At 50.6% G+C, this 17,098-nt stretch overlaps 1 protein-coding gene across 1 annotated transcript in view; it reads left to right on the forward strand.

Moving 5' to 3' along the window:
• Nucleotides 1–1,993: 1,993 nt before the first annotated feature.
• Nucleotides 1,994–17,098, forward strand: part of Parvb (parvin beta) — an 88,605-nt gene continuing 73,500 nt past the window's right edge. The window contains exon 1 of the mRNA XM_006980258.4: nucleotides 1,994–2,206. Within this exon, the coding sequence (XP_006980320.1) occupies nucleotides 2,092–2,206 (115 nt within the window). The 5' untranslated portion in view covers nucleotides 1,994–2,091. The remainder of the gene's footprint in view (nucleotides 2,207–17,098) is intronic.

Raw genomic sequence — 17,098 nt, forward strand, 5'->3', positions numbered from 1 at the left:
CCGCCCAGCCTGCTGCAACCCTTTAGTACAGTCCCTCATGTTGTGATGACTCTCGACCAGAAACTTATTTTCATTGCTACTTCATAACTGTAATTTTTCTACTGTTATGGTTTGTAATGTAAATATCTGTGTTTTCTGATGGTCTTAGGTGGCTCCTGCAAAGGGTCATTTGATCCCCAAAGAGGTCAGGATTCACCGTTGCTCTGGAGGAACAAAAGTGATGGTGTGTGTGTGTGTGTGTGTGTGTGTGTGTGTGTGTGTGTGTGTGTGAGTGATTTATTAGAGTGGCTTATAGGCTGTGTCCCAGCTCGTCTAATAATGGCTGTCTATCAATGGAAAGTACAAGAATCCAGTACTTGTTCAGTGCACGAGGCTGGATGTCTCAGCTGGTCTTCAGTATGTGCCAGAATCCGGAAGAACTGGGCTCTGATGCCAGTGGAGGAACAGCCTTGCCAGCAAGAGCAAGGGAAGGCAGGAGAAGGGAGAAAAAGCTTCCTCCTTCCATGTCCCTTGTATAAGCTGCAGGCAGAAGAAGTAGCCCAGATTAAAGGTGGATCTTCCCACCTCAAAAGGTCTGGCTTTAGCGTGGTTCTTCCCACTTCAAGTGATGTCATTAAGAAAAATCCCTCCCAGGTGCGCCCAGCCACTTAGGTTTTAGTTAATTACAGATGTGGTCCAATGGATAACCAAGAATAGCCATGACAGCTTTTTATTCAGTTGGGGGCCCAGCTCCTGGGACAGTCCTGCCCAGAGTAGGTAACCCGCTAGGTATGTCCAGAGGTTCGTTTCCAAGGTGATCCGAGAGCTCATCAAGTTGACAATCAGATTAACTGTCCCATGGGATACAGGGAGTTTGCAGTTCTGAGATTTCCCTGATCCTGGGGTCTCAGAGGCTCCCCCATGGTTAGGAGGGAAGCAGCCTCAGCACTGAGGAGTAGGCCAGGAAAAGCCAAGTGGCCTGTGATGCCGAGAGAGTGGAAAGGTGGCTTTGTAGAGACAGGAGCAGCCAGGACCTAGGCTGCGTGAGAGAAGACTGTCCCTGCCTCTGAGTTTTCTTTCTCTCCGAGTGAAGGGAAACTATGTCTCTGCAAACTCTGCCTCCCTAACAACTCTCTCTTCCCTATTTCTTCCTAAATCCTGGCCCTCTGCTCCTCCTCCTCCTATTGGAGTCTCCACTGCCCCTACTCCACGATTGGCTAGTAACGCCATAGGCACTGGGCACCCCCATTCTCCATGACGAATTCCAAGGCGAGGGCAGCTTGGCCACCCCTTCTGCCAATGTGAACTGTAAATATTTCCTGCACTGAACTGAAATCGCTCACGGGTGGGAGCGAGGCTCTGAGCCCTGCACAAAGGGAGAGGGAACCACCCCCACCCCACCCCCACCCCAGGGAACCACCTCCCACCCTCCCACCCTATGATTAGGTGTGGCAGCTTCACCCCAGCCCAGGTCCTGATAGCTCCTATCTCTGCTGAGCCATGCACCCACCCTGCGCCTGCAGCCACGGGCCATCTGGCTTTCCCTCTGCCAAAGCTCGCCTCAGCTTCTATCCCCAGTGTCTTTCACTTCCCTTCATAGTAGACCTCCCTGCCTGACCTCATCCCTGTTCACCGTCTCCTGTTCAGCAACAAGTCAATTTTGTGCAACTCAAACCTGGCCATCGTAGCCTAATATCCTTCCCTGGGCCTGCGTTCTTCCTCCAGGTACCCTTCCTGGTTCTTCATGCTCCCGTGGAAGCCTTTGGCTGAGCTTGCCTTGGGGGAAGGGTCGCTCTGTGAGGCCACTGTCCCACAAAGGCACCCACTACACACCAAGCATCGACCCAATAAGGGATGCCCGGGATCCTGGCAGAGACTCAACAGCTGACTTTACATATTTGTGGGACTCATTGATTCTGGGCTTCCAGCACGCTGAGGCCGCACAAAAGGGGGGCGGTGGTGCCTGGCACCGCGCGCAGGGTCCCGCTGCGTTGCGGGCGGGGAGCTCAGCTGCAGCAGCGGGACCTCGAGGTCAGTAGGCAGGGGCGGGGAAGCCGCAGCCGCGCCCTCCTGGCCACTCCCCGGCCAGCGGTGGGTGGCGCGCACTCACATATGTCCTCCGCGCCACCGCGATCGCCCACCCCGAGGGCCCCCAAGATGAAGAAGGACGAGTCTTTCCTGGGCAAGTTGGGCGGCACGCTGGCGAGGAAGAAGAAGACCAGGGAGGGTGAGTGCGCCCCCCGTGTCCTCTTGGCGCCAGCCCAGTCCCAGCGGTGTCCCCTGGGTGTCTGCTCCCTGCCCGCCCCGGCGGCGCCAATGAGCCCTCCCTCCGCGCCCGGGATGCACTGCCCGCGACCTTTGGGACAGGCCAGTCCCCGTCCCTGCGCCCTTTGCTGTGCTGGCCCGGTGCCCAGGACGTGCGTCCTGCTCCGGACACAGGCCGAGCATGCTATGGTTCTCGTGCCTACCCTTGTCGCGTGACACTCTCATCCTAGTGATTGGACACATGCGTGGTGGAGAGGATGGGCTGCTGACGGCTTGATGCCGGCACGCGCGGCTTGGTTTCTAAACTGGGAGTCAGTGAAAGGGCACAAGACACACAGGCCAGGAACCTGAGAAGCCTGGAACCAGGGCTATGAGCTCCCCACCCCCACCCCAGTCCCCCAGTCATGTCCCTTGCACAGGAAAGTAATTTTAAAACGGCATCCTTTTACTTTTTAAACTTAAAAAAATTCAAGGGATGTAACTTCTGCTCCCTTGGCCAGTGCCTTAAGCACAGCGTAGTTCCTAGCCCTCCCCTTACAGACATTCCGGACTTTTCTATTGTTTTGGCCTGGAGGCTCTTGCCCTTGGGCTGAGGTTCCTGGCGCTCACCAGAAATGGGAGGGGCTTGCTGAGTGAAAGGGCAGGTAGAGAGAAGATCCAGGGCCCGACTTCCTGGGGATTAGCTGGCTAGGGATCCTCTGTTAGGCTACGCAGAGGGTCTCGTCCAGTCACTGGAGCCATGCTGACTCCTAGAAAGCCTTCCTGGATCTTCAGGGACAAGCTGGTCCCCGAGGTGACTGATAAACACCCCGTGAGCCAGAAGGACAGGGGTGATATATTTACCCTTAGAGGAGCCTTCAGGCCCTAAATTATGGGCAGACTCACTCTGGCCTTTCAAGGCATCTTGAAAGGCAGGGCATGTAGGGAAACGCAGAGCTTGTCTGGAAGTGAGGTACTGCCTACACTTTGATAGAACCCAGGAAGATCCTGTGGCCCCCACACCCGGCCCAGACTTGCCTCCCCAGGCCTTCAACCCCAAAATGCCCTTTACCAAACTAGATAGTCCAGTTTCCTGAGGGCAGGCAGGCAGGTCTCTCTCCCCCCAACCCCCAACCCCCGCCTCAGATCTTCCATTGCAGACCCTACAGGCCGGCTTGCACTCCCGTTCATCTTCATCAGGTCTCGTGAGAGTAATTGATTGTCCTCTTGTCTGTCTGGTTTAGTCTGTGTGATCTTGTCTGAAAGTCACACGATATGACAATGACAGACCTCCATTCTTTCCATCGGCTGGTTTTGTTTTTGTTTTTGAGTTGGGGTTATGCTCTGTCACCAAGCCTGGGCTCCAAGTCCTGGGTTTAAGTGATGATCCCCCTGCCTCAGCCTCCCCTGTATCGGGAACTGCGGGTGTGTTGTCGCCCGTTCGTGGCTTACCATCTATGTAAATCTGATGTGGTTTGGATACCGCCATCCAGACCTCCAAAAGTAGAGGGGAGGCTCATATCCTTCAGGGTCCTGGGAGTAGATGCCCTAGTGTGGAAGCTGATGGGAAGTCCCCGTGATCCTAAGCTGTAATTGTCAGAGGACCCTGGAATGGGGGTGGTGATGTTGGGGGTGAAAACTAATAAAGGAAATCTCTCATAGAAAAGCACGTGTGAGTGTGAGTGTGTGAATGGTTACAGTTTCTGTGTGTTCCGTGTGTGTGTGTGCATGCACGTACAGGCTAGAGGTCATGTTGGGTGTCTTCCTCAATGTTCCTTATTGTCTATCTATCTATCTATCTATCTATCTATCTATCTATCTATCTATCTATCTATCTATCTATCATCTATCTATCTACCTACCTATCCTGGCTGGCTTGAAACTTGTTATATAGACCAGGCTGGCTTAGAACTTAAGAGACCAACATGGTTTTGCCTTCTCTGTGCTGGGATTAAAGGCGTGTGCCGCTGCACTGGGTTCCATCTTGTTTCTTGAGGCCAAGTCTCTCACTGAACCTGGGGCTCTTTGATTTGGACCAGCAAGCCCGGAGGTCCTCTGTCTTTACCTCCCCTGACTTGAGACGACAGGCGGGCAACACTTGGCTTTTGACTTTTTTTTTTTTTTTTTTTTTTTTTTTTTTTGGTTTTTTGAGACAGGGTTTCTCTGTGTAGCTTTGCGCCTTTCCTGGAGCTCACTTGGTAGCCCAGGCTGGCCTCGAACTCACAGAGATCCTCCTGGCTCTGCCTCCCGAGTGCTAGGATTAAAGGCATGGCTTTTGACTTTTTAAAGATCATCAGTGCCGGGCATGGAATTCTGGTCCTCATGCCAGCACTTTGCTGACTGAGCTGCCGCCCCTGCCCCTGTTACAGCTTTTCTGAGGTGGTGCTTGTACTGTTGGAACATGAGGGATACCACAAGACAAGTAATGAGCTGGCCTCGGTTTCCAGTCCTAAGTGCTTTGCTTTGTATGAGGTCACGTTGTGTCCAGAAGACCGAAGGCCAATCTGGCCCAGTTTAAATGCACCCAGAACCTCACCAGCACCTCCCTCTGCCTGCTGCTTCTGCTGGTGTTGCCACCTTGGTGGGTTAACTGGGTCCTCTGCCTCGGTTCTCAAGGTTGGAGTACCTGTCACCCCTATAACCAGAAAGTTGCAAACCCTAATTGGTCTCTGAGGCAGGAATGGAAGGAAGACTCCACCTTGGAAGGGCTGACTGGCTTCCATGTGGTCCTCCGGGGAGTGGAGAAGGAATGGAGGGGCAGACTGTGTAATGAGGTCTTGAATAATTGAGCGTTGAGAGCTGCCAGTGTTTCTGCAGACCTGTTGCCTTGGCAACTGGCCCTCCTGACTGCTCTTAGCCTTGACTTTGGGCCGTGGGAGCTTATGCATGGATGCCTGCTAGGGAATGACCAGGGGGAGGGTATGGGGCTTCCCAGCCTCCCAGCCAAACGCTTAGCTGTTTCTCTTCCTTTGTCAGAAAGTCCAGGGTGGCCTCTGGACATTTCCTGAGCTGAGGACCCCGGAAGTGAGGAGGGATGGCTGGTGAAATTCAAGGTTCAGGGACGTATGGGCATTTTAGCCCTGCCCTGCCTGGCAGAGTAGCAAAGAGGGGATAAATGTTCCATCACGTTCCAGGGGGTGGGGGTAGGAGGTGGGGCATGCTAGGGTGCCCAGCACAGGAAGTGTCTAAGAATGAACGGGGCGTGATTCAGCCCAGCAGAGGCACTACCGTGTCACTGGGTGGCCTGGTCAGAAAAGGGAAGTGTGACTAACTGTGCACATTGGAAAACGGAAGGGAACGCCCACAACACTCGGGCTTCCCCATGGGGCGTCTTGAGTCTGTGCCCTGAGAGGTCAGGAGCCAGCTTCCAACCTCTGGAGGTCAGGGTATGGGGTGGGGGGAGGCCCTGAGGAAAGATGTCCCACACAGGGTCCCCTGTGGCTGCAGGAGGAAAGGCCCACAGGTCCAAGGCTGGGGCAGGGACTACAACAGCTGTTTAAAGTCCTAGAGGCACAGCTGTCCTCCAGGGAGGCCCTGGGTGATAAGGGGGACAGGTTCAACTCCCCAGGAGGCCCTTCTGCTTCTGGGACAGGCTTCTAACGGCAGGCACTGCTCCCCAGGGACCAGCGTTGGGGTTTCTCAGAGAGCCCAGGCCACCAGACCATGAGTGGAGTAGATAAGAAGTTTCTAGTCCCCAGTAGCCTTAAGACACACGTATGTAATGTATGATACATTATACTATATGGTTATACAATCTATCATCTATCAACTATCTACTTTATCAATTGTCTGTATCTATTATCTATCATCTGTCAATGTATGTATGTCACTTTTCTATCTGTCTATTGATCTATCTATCTATCTATCTATCTATCTATCTATCTATCTATCTATCTATCTATCTATCTATCTACCTACCTATCTACCTATCTACCTATCTATCTATCTATCTATCTATCTATCTATCTATCTATCTATCTATCTATCTATCTACCTACCTACCTATCATCTATCTATTTGTCTGTCTGTCTATCTATCTACATGCACTTTCCATTCCTAGCAAAATGGAATGAAGACTGGAGTGTGCGTGTCCCCACCCCACCCCCTCAATTCTTCCAGGCAGTGTGGAACTTCATCTCAGCCCTAAACCAACTAAAGTTTTTGCCTCGAAGCCCATGGTTGACAGTGGGGCTTCTCTCATCCCGAATGTTGGGACAATGTAGAGTGAAGGATCCCTGCTGCCTGGTCACCTGGCATTGCCACTGTCCCAAGATCCTTTCCTCTCTGCACTGCTTGTCCGACTCTCCCTTCCCCCAAGGCCCCTAAACTCTTGGATTTTATTTTATTTTCTAATAATCTTCCTAGTTTTGTCTTTTCTAAAATCATGAGCAGAATCCAAGTGGCTGAGGCTTTCCACACTGGCTCCCTTCACTCACTGTCCGGCTAAGTTTCCTCTGCGTCTCTGGGCCACTCTGCCTGGCTCATGTGGGGCTGAGAGTCTAACCCTGGGCCTTGTGCACGCTAGGCAAAGCACTCTACCCACTGAGCAGCTTCCCTAGCCCCACACTGCTGAAATTACTCAGTGCTGTGCAAGAAGAAAGAAAATGCAACCAAATTCTCCCGCATCCCAGTGGGCCCTAGTAGGAGAAGGAGGGGATGCCGCTGTCACCTGAGGCCCAGACCCTAGGGGAGTGTTGCTCCTAGACCTGAACACATCAGGAAACAGGTGACAGACAGCTGGCTGTGTCCTGGGGACCTCAGGAGCCAACCTGGCTCAGGCCCTGTACTTAGGACAGCGAGGCCTGGTCAGGGGAGGGGTGAGTAGATGTAGGGATCTTGGAGATACACTGCTAGATTTGAGAGTTTGTTTGGCTTACACTTCCGGGCCCCGGTGCGTCATTGAGGGAAGCTGGGGCAGGAGCTAAAGCAGGGACCACAGAGGAGCCCCACTTTTATTGGCTCACGACTGACTCTTGTCTAGCTAGCTCATACAGGTCCCGAGACTTCCATGTCAATCATCAATTCAGACCTTTCTCTCACAAACGGGACCACAGGTCAATTTGATTGGGGCAGTTCTTCTTAAGAACTTAAGGTTTCCTCTTCTCAGATTGTGTCAACCTGACGATGAAACTTAACCAGGACACGTGAGAACAGACGGTGACGATAAATTAGCCAGAGGAAGCGGGGAGTCCCCTGAGAAGACCCCTCAACCAGGCCCTTTTGGGGAAGTTGCAGGGGGCCGCCTTGTGGCTGAGCTGTGGTATGGCATGTGGGGCCATGGTCAGCCACAGAGGGAGGTCCTGGGGTGCAGCAAGAATGACCTATTTGGGTGACATTCATTAGCGGCCCTGTAGGCCACATTGTTGGAGTGGGCAGTGAGGAAGCTGGTGGGGATGTAGATGTAGGTGGAGTCAGCCTCAGTGTAACAGCCTCGGTAGGGTGGGAAGAGAGGTAGGAGCAGGTGGGTGCCAGCAGGTGAGGAATGAGAGCATGTGTGCTTGGTTTCTAGAATGTTCTAGTAGAAAGGGCAACAAGGAGCTGTGAGGCTCTAGAGACCCTGCCAATGAAGAGAAACTGGTCCACAGAGCCTTTCTCCAAACCTCCAAACCCAGGGTACTGGGGATGGAAGACAAGGCCGTGAGCATGCTAAGCCCTTGTGGTACCACGGAGCTGAGCCCCCTCCCTTTTCTTCCCTAGAAGGTCATTAAGCAGGATGCTGGGAAGGAGGCAGTTCCTGGTCCATGAAGAAAGGTCCAGTTAGGTGGTCTGGGCTCTCAGCTGCTGTGTCCTCAGTCACTGTCCAGCCTTCCCTTCTCTGAGCTGAGATCCCCAGCATGCAGCCAGCTGTCTGTCACCTGTTTTCCTGATGTTGCTAGGTTGAGCAACACCCGCCTGGGGCGTGTGCAGCCCTCTGAGAGGACATGAGGGGGCATTCACGGCGGCTGCGTTTGGCTTCATTGGGTTTCTTGCCATTATTTTTCTGATCATAAAATTAAATCCAGGCTTCCTCCAAGTGTTCGCATGCGTTCTGTGATCCCTGGGAATGCCTTGACCTGTAGCGGCTGCTTTTCTTGGCGGCTTCCCGAGATCTCTTGGAAAACTGGCTTCAGCAGAGCAAGAGGTGTTTCTTGGCCCTGAGAACCGTGCCTCTTTCCATCTCTACCTTTCTGAGCTTCGCTTTCTCTTCTAACTCAGTGATTCCTCTACACGGAGGTCATGGTTTCCCCCAGAAGGATCCAGTCAACCATCTATCCAACCCAGTGCTCCTTAGTGGCACTCTGCTTGCATTCCCATCTCACCTCTGTGGAATTAGTATTTACCAAACACTCCGAAGCGGCTCACCCCGGTGCTCCCGTCCAGTCCTCAGAATAATTAAGGGGTGTTTAGACAGCAAAAGTGAGCCAACACCTGCCGCGCTGGTTCTAAAGCGTTCTTTTGATGGATTCCGCCCTGCCGTGGCTGACCGAGGTCAGCTCCCTGTACCTAGCTATTTTCTTCTCGGCAAATATGTGATCCATCACAAAGAAGAAGAAGAAAAAGAAGGAGGAGGAGGAGGAGGAGGAGAAAAAGAAGAAGAAGAAAAAAAAAAGCACACTCAAAGAAAACATTTCCTTCTCTTTGCATTGGCTGTATGCTTCACTTTTTAGGAAAGTAAACACCCAATGAATACGTTTGGGCTGGAGAATGTCCCACTCTTATGAAGTGGAATATAAACTTGACTTGGCTTAATGGTATTAATCTTGTCTGTGCGAATGGCTGGTGGGGTAAGAGAGTGCAGACATGAGCAATCTATTGCCAGCCTCTGCATCATTAATTCTTAGTAACACATATTCTAAAGAGGGGCTTCTGGTTAGGAGTAAATACAGACTGAGGAAGAATTTGTGTCTAGAGCAAGTAGCATCAGCTGTGCCCCACCAGCCCTGGCCAAGCATGCTTGCACCGTGAGGACCCACACACCCGGCTGTGGGATCTCGCCTTCGTCCTTATGTCAGGTTGAGTGGAGGCAGATGAATGCCTCTGACTGCTGTTCTGCTGAGTTGGTTCTGGTTTGTAGAGATTGTTGGGCATCAAGGACAGAACTGTGGGGGTGCATGGCTTATAGCCTGGCTGCAGGGATGGGTGGCTTCCTCTCTACCAGTCTCAGTGTCTGCCATCCCGAAGCCATAGCGGCATCTTTCATAGGATTCGAGGAAGGAGCCAACAAGCCTTGTCAGCACGGGGTGGCTGCGGAGCAGAGTTACTTAATGATGAATGCTGACAAGTGACACTTTTGGTCTGGTGGTAGAGCAGGGGGTCAAGTGGGGTCCCGCTGGGTTTTTAGCAAACTTAGTTCAATTACAGAGTTCTGAGGGTGTGTTGGAGCCTAAGAGAAACGGTCCTGGGAACCACGTACCTCCTGACCTGTCTGAGTGGTATTGCTGGAAGAGAAACCTCTCCCCGGGCTCCCATCTTTCCAGCAACTGTGGCTGTCCAGTCCTTCAGCGCTCCACCCGACAGGTGGTTGGATGCTGGTAACAGAGTTGTAGACGTCTCTGCCTGGAGGAGAGGTGGGACCCTAACTCTGTTCTGGCTGCATTCCTGTTGCTCTGGTAAAACACCCCAACGAACATAACCCAGGGATCCAGTCACTGCTGCAGGTTACAGCCATTGTGGCTGGGAAGTCAAGGGATTTGAAGCCGCTCTAGCCACAGCCAGATAAGAGCAGAATGAAAATGCAAGCAGACTTACTTCTCAGCCGGCCAGGGCTCTGGGCCAGTACTACCCACTTTGAGGCTGATCTTCTCACATCAATTAAGGCAGCTAAGACAATCAATCCCCTACAGCAGTGATACTCAATCTTCCTAATGCTGCGACCGACCCTTAATACAGTTCCTCATGTTGTGGTGACCCCCAGCCATACAGTTATTTCATAACTGTAATCTTGCTGCTGTTAGGAATTGTAATGTAAAATACCTGTGTTTTCTGATGGTGAAAGGTTCTTTTAATGTCAAGGGGTCACAACCCACAGGTTGAGAAACACTGCCCTGCAGGGATAGAGCGATGGTTCAGTGGTGAAGAGCATAGGTTGCTCTTGCAAAGGACTGGGTCTGGTTCTCGGCATGCTCATGGTAGCTCATAACCATCCGTAACACCAATTCCAGAGGATCTGACACCCTCTTCTGATATCCCTGGGCACCAGGCACACTTACATACATGCAGGCACTCCCTGCCCCCAGACACAGGCAGTCCCCCACAGACATACCCACAGGCTGATCTCCAGAGAATCCCTCACTGACGATCTAACCAGTGTGTGCCAAGTTGACAGTGAAAACCAAGCACAATGCCCTCAGCTGCTGTGACCCTGAAGCCTTCTCTTTGCTCTGCCCCTGTGGTCTGTGCTGCAGGCAAGCAAGTTTACAAAGCAGCAGGAACCTTTAAACCCTGTGCAGGGCCTTTCCACAGGCTGTCAGCCCAGCCTGAGGGGTCAGGGAGCCTTAGCAGCCCCAGGGCTCTTTCTTAGGCTGGTAAGTGTGTTGGTTGTTGAACACAGGGGTCCTCAAGCTTAGACCTCCTGAATTGCGAACTGTGGTATTGTATTCCCCCAAATATTGTGCATGCTAATAAACTTACCTGGGGTCAGAGACAGAACAGCCACAATATTAAACATAAAGGATAGGCAGTGGTAGCACATGCCTTTAATCCTAGCATTCCAGAGGCAGAAATCCACATGTTCAAGGATACAGCCAAGCATGGTGACTCATCACGCCTTTAATCCCAGAAAGCAAGCCTATAATCCCAGGGAGTGGTGTATATAAGAAAGGTATATAAGGCGTGAGGACCAGAAACTAGAAGCATTTGGCTGGTTAAGCATTTGGCCTGGTTAAGCTTTCAGGCTTCTAGCAGCAGCTCAGCTGAGAGCCATTGGGATGAGGACACAGAAGCTTCCAGTCTGAGGAAACAAGATTAGCTGAGAAGTTGGCCAGGTGAGGTTAGCTGTGGCTTGTTCTGTCTCTCTGATCTTCTAGTTCACCCCAACACCTGGCTCAGGTTTGATTTTATTAATAAGAACTTTTAAGATTCATGCTACAGCCAACCTTGACTTTGTTATTTGAGCTCTTCCTTGCTGGTCAACCAGCCCACATTCTTCACATGGGCTTGCCCAGGCAACGTCACCTGAAGAGTTTATTCTTTTAAAGAAGTGTCACTCGAGCTGGTATGATAATGAGTATTCAGAGATGGATAATGCCTGGGGGGCACTCACCAACCTAAGACAGAGTGCCTGTGTGGCCTGGGCAGGCGTCTCCATGACGGGTAAGGTGACTTGCTGACATCCCGTGCAACCCAAGTCAGAAGCTCATTTTTTAATAAAAGGGGGACCTGCAGGGCCCTGGCCCCTGTTTTGGGTAACTGTTGCCTTGCTTGCGGACCTTGACCATGATATCCTCCCAATGCTAATTCCCTGCCAGGTTCCACCCTCCGGAATGCCTAAGGGAAGTTCCTTGTCTGTGTATCCTGCATAATGGGCGGTAACAGCTCAGGTGCAAGATTGTAAAACATCAATAGTGAACTTCTGCCCTCCGGGGTCCTCCCATTGTGCTGTAAGCCTGTAATTAAGACCTCCTACCCCCTTCAAGAAATGACATTTGACATTTAAAATTAAATATATATATATAAAATTGAATGAATACTGCGAATGTAATCTATGAATACCACAAATGTGATTAATATCATGAGTGTAATTTAAAAAATAAATAAATAAATAAATAAAAAGAAGTATCACTCTTCAGAAAAGCTATGCATCTTTATGCTTCTTCTCACTTAAAAATTTACAAATCTTAAAACCTAGGCTTTAATATCAAGTTATTGCAAAGTTAAAGAGGCTATGATGATAGCTCCTAGTGCTCGTAAGTCTAGAGCTGTCTGGTTCAGTGACTCTGAGCTGCCTGCTGGGTGGCCAAGGCTCAGGTTACTGCAGGGAGCTGGAACCCCCAGGCCTAGGCTCTAAATATATGATGGAGCGGCCTCCAGCTCAGCCCATGTAGCCTAGGTGACTATTTTAGTATCAGTGGATTTGAGGGACATCTGCCCAAAGCTTAGCTCTTGTTCTCCTCCTCTTCCTCCTATTTTTAATTAACACGATCTTTCAAAGTAAGGATTATAGGTACCCATACTTGAAGTGTATGTGTGTGTCTCCCTGTGTGTGTATTTATGTATGTATGTATGTATGTATGTATGTGTATGTTTGTGTGTTTTAGTTTCTTTTCTGTTGCTGTGATAAAAAATATCTTGACCAAAAACAACTCAGGGGAGAAAAGTTTATTTGGCTTATAATTCTAGAAACTTCATAATGATGTGGAAGGCAAGAGAGCTGGCCACATCACATTCACAGTCAAGAGCAGAGAGAATGAATACATGCACTCTTTGTGCTCAGCTCAATTTCTCTACTCTCCTACAGTCTAGGCCAAACCCAGGGAATGGCGCCACTCACAGTGGACTGGGTCTCCTTACCTCAATTAAGGTAATCAAGACAATCTTCCCACAGACATGCCCAAAGGCCAACCTGGACCAGACAGTCCCTCATTGAGACCTTCTAGAATCCAGGTGATTCTAGATTGTGGCAAGTTGACAATTAAAACCAACTGTCACAATGTGAATGTATATAAGTGTGTGTATTTATGTTTATATGTATATGTGTATGTATATGTGTGTGTGTGTGTGTGTGTGTGTGTGTGTGTGTGTATTTAGTCTTGATAGAAGACTACCTAAGACATGAGAGAAAGAGCAAGAGAATTAAAAACCAAACAAGCCAGAACAGAAGCCAAGTGGTCACAACCACAGTGCCACTGAGACTCAGGGTCCTCTGACACTCCTGGCCCATGCTCACCTCATGCGTGGTGCCTTATGTTGCTTCTCACAGGCTGGAAAGTGACTCCTATGTTGTGGGAGAGCAGAGGCTGGGTGAGGTGAGGGTCTCACAACCTGCAAGAGCTCTCATACCCCTCAGCTGGAGCTGTGACCAGCTGGGTATGTATCCTCTTCCCTTACTAGCTCCAACCCTGGCATTTTGGTGACACTTAGCCTGAGAGTCAGGACAATGCCATGGAGGAGACTAATTGCATGCATTCTGTGCTGAGTGGTATGGAGGCCTTGACCCTGGTCATTTCATTCTGCAGCCAGCCACTGCCTCGATCCTGCAGGCCCCACAATCCTCCTTGTCTCAGGGTCCTGACCACCCTCCTCTCTCTCCTCTCTCCAGAGCTGTCTTCTTGTCATTTATATGTCACACCTTCTGCAACGTGGGACATTGGTAGCATCCTGTCGTCTGCTTTCATGAGGCTTGGGACCTGTCTTCCCACTAGCCTGAGGTTCTGGGTCAGCTGTGTCACGGGGAAACCATGATGGGAAATACTCATCAGTCATTTATACTTATTAAGCTCAAGCCTAGTTGTCCCAGTTGGTTGGGGCACTGGTCTTAGAAGTATGAATCATCCCTGATGGACTTCGGCTTTGGGAAACAGCTACCTTTGTGCCATACCTCAGTCTCCTCTTCTGTAAAGGGGACTGGGAGTCATTAGAGTGGGTATTGTAGACCTGCAGAGATGGCAGCTGGATAAGAAAGAGGTACACAGCCCAGGAGAGCAAGGGGGGTCATAACAGATGCTGCACTGAAGAGGGGAGACCTATGATTATCACTCCTGGGAGCTCAGAGGAGGTGTATCCTGGTGCCTCCTGAGTGGCTCTCCATGCTGCCAAGATTGGTGGAGGTGTGGTTGCTAAGAGACTTGTAAACAGTTTTCTTACATCTGTCTGTCTGACCATTCATCCATCCACCCATCCATCACCTATCCATCCATCCATCATCTATCCATCCATCATCTATCTTTCCATCATCTACTCATCCATTCATCCATCCATCATCTATCTATCCACCCACCCATCCTCTCATTCATCAATCTATCCATCCATCATCTATACATCTGTCATCTATCCACTCATCATCCATCATCTATCCATCATCCATCCATTATCTACCCATCCATCTACCCATCCCTCATCCATCCATCCATTATCTATCATCTATCCATCCATCCACCATCTATCCTTCATCCATCCATCCATCATCTATACATCCATTGATCCATCAATTTATCAATCCATCCATTCATCCATCCATCCATCCATCCATCCATCCATCCATCCATCCATCCATCCATCCGTATGTGTGTGTGTGTGAGGTGGGCTGTATATGGATATCAGAAGACAGCTTTCAGGAGTCATTTCTCTCCTTCCTCCATATGGATCCTGGATTCGAACTCAGGCTGTCAGACTTGTCAGCAACCACTTTTACTCTCCGAGCCATCTTCCTAGCCCTTGATTTTCTTTAAAATGGAAGCTGCATCCTCCTTGTGCCCTGGCAATTTCCCTCTCAGATGTCTTGACTCAAACCCAGACACTTGTGTTCCCAAAAAGACACAGAAACCCAGCAACAGCTCCTGAGCCCAGCAGCAATGGAAGAAATAGTGGATGGGTGGCCATTCATAGGCAGGTAGTGACAAGGAACACATACACAGTGCCATAGATGCTCAATAACGCTCTCTACCCAGCTGAAGCAGCCAGCACTGAAGGAACAGGTGTTGTGATTCCAGAAAGTTCTGCAAGATAGGCCACTCTGGGGGGCCACCTAGGGGATGTCTGTGGTGAGGCAGGGCATCATGATGGAGGGGTGTGGTCAGGTGAATCTGCCCATCTTCACCGGGACTGAGAAGCAGAGGGGCAGAATGGATGGGGGACAGTGTGTCTTTTCTATCATGAGAAGGGTTTAGGATGTGCAGGCACACTCACCTGCTAATGCTCATTGAAGGTGTGCTTAAAAATCAATGTATGTCATGGTGTGTACATTTCAACTGAGCTGTGAATTTCAACTCACAAGAAAAGAGGCTGTAAATGCATACTGAAGCGATATGTATGCCACCACAATGCCAAATGTTGCAGAAGGCATGCCATATAAATGACAGGCAGAAGACTCTGGAGAGAGGAGATGGGGCAGGGCAGTCAGGGCTCTGAGCCAAGGAGGACTGTGGGGCCTGCAGGACTGACCAGGCTATGGCCAGCGAGAATCAGGATATGCTCTGTTAGCAGAATGGGAGTGCCTGGGTCCAGTCTTCCATTCCACCCTGCACAGGATGCATGTAAGAAAGATACTGACACAAGAGAAATTATCTTGAAATGAATACAAAATCAGGTGTGGTCAATCCCAATCCCAATCAGGTGTGGTCTTCACCCCAGAGCCCAAGCCCTTGCCAATGTGCTATCTTGCATGGTCAGAAGGGTCTGAGGATGTCATTAAATTAAGGCTCGTGAGCAGGGGCGATGAGCTTGAATTTTCAGTGTACACAGTATGGTCCCGGGTCACTGGTGTTAGGTGACTTTTAGTGTGGTCACTGGTTTCTGGTGTGAGTCACCTTTCAGTGTGCACAGTGTGGTCACTGGTCACTGGTGTTAGTCGACTTTCAGTGTGCACACTGTGGTCACTGGTTTCTGGTGTGAGTCACCTTTCAGTGTGCACAGTGTGGTCACTGGTCACTGGTGTTAGTCGACTTTCAGTGTGCACACTGTGGTCACTGGTTTCTGGTGTGAGTCACCTTTCAGTGTGCACAGTGTGGTCACTGGTCACTGGTGTTAGTCGACTTTCAGTGCACACAGTGTGGTCACTGGTCACTGGTGTTAGTTGACTTTCAGTGTGCACAGTGTGGTCACTGGTTTCTGGTGTTAGTCAACCTTCAGTGCACACAGTGTGGTCACTGGTTTCTGGTGGTGTTAGTCAGGCGGTTGCTGCTACGACAGAACAATTGAGGGAAGCATTTAAGGCCAGATTTATTCTGGAGATAAGTTTCAGCCAGCGGCCACTTGACCCTGTGGTTTATGGTCCTGTGGAGGTGCGGTGCATCACGGGAAGGGCCTGGTGGAGCAGGGATGCTTATGTCACAGTGACCAGAAAGCAGAGAGATGTTCCCATGGCTAGGACAAGGTCTCTTCAGTGAGCAAGATCTTCCCTCAGACAGGTCCCCCCAATAATCCGTGTGATCATTTCATTAAGGGGGTGACTTAATTAGGGCAGAGCCCCAGGGTCCAGCCACTGCCCACAGCCCATTAGCCTCTGTCACAGGAGGCATTTTGGATTCAAACCTTTGGATTCAAACCTGTACCACTGGGCTTGGTAGCCTTTCTCTTTCCCTTTATTATGATTGAGTCTGTTCTCTCCCACCATTGAACTCAAGTTGTCAGGCTTGTCAGCAATCACCTTTATCTGCTGAGCCCGCTTATTGGCCCCTTCCTTCCTCCCCACCCCATTTCCTCTTGCTTTTTTTTTTTCTTTTCTTTTTTTCACCAGTGGGAATCGAACCCAGGGCCTCTCACATGCTGGACAAGTGCCCTGCTGCTGCACTGTCCCCAGCCCCGCAGGTTCTTGTTGGAGGAGAGTGAGAGGGCAGCCAGAGAGGGAGCTGCTGAGGGAAGCAGAGCTGGGGAACTGAAGTGCTGTAGGGGTGGGGTGAGGAGGTGGGGAGCTGCGGAAGCTGGAGGACCCTGTGGTGGTTCTCCCCAGGGCTTCAGCCCTGCAGACAGCTAGGGTTTAGACGTCCAGAACTACAGGGTGGTATGTCTATGTGGTTTTGAAGTCTTTATCTCTGGTGATTTCTCAACACAGTCTTTGGCATCAATGACTGCTGGCTGGATCCAGAGGTGAGAAAGGGGAAAACGTCAGCCTTGGCCTCCTGCAGAGGGTGAGGAGGTCTTTATGTGCTTCCACAGCTTGTGGATTTTAACATAAGGCCTTGGTGGGGGGGGTCACATGAGCCACATAGGTGCCAGCATCTTTTTGTTAGCATCTCACCCA

Source organism: Peromyscus maniculatus, chromosome 20 (assembly GCF_049852395.1).
Source record: "Peromyscus maniculatus bairdii isolate BWxNUB_F1_BW_parent chromosome 20, HU_Pman_BW_mat_3.1, whole genome shotgun sequence".
NCBI classification, from domain to species: domain Eukaryota; kingdom Metazoa; phylum Chordata; class Mammalia; order Rodentia; family Cricetidae; genus Peromyscus; species Peromyscus maniculatus.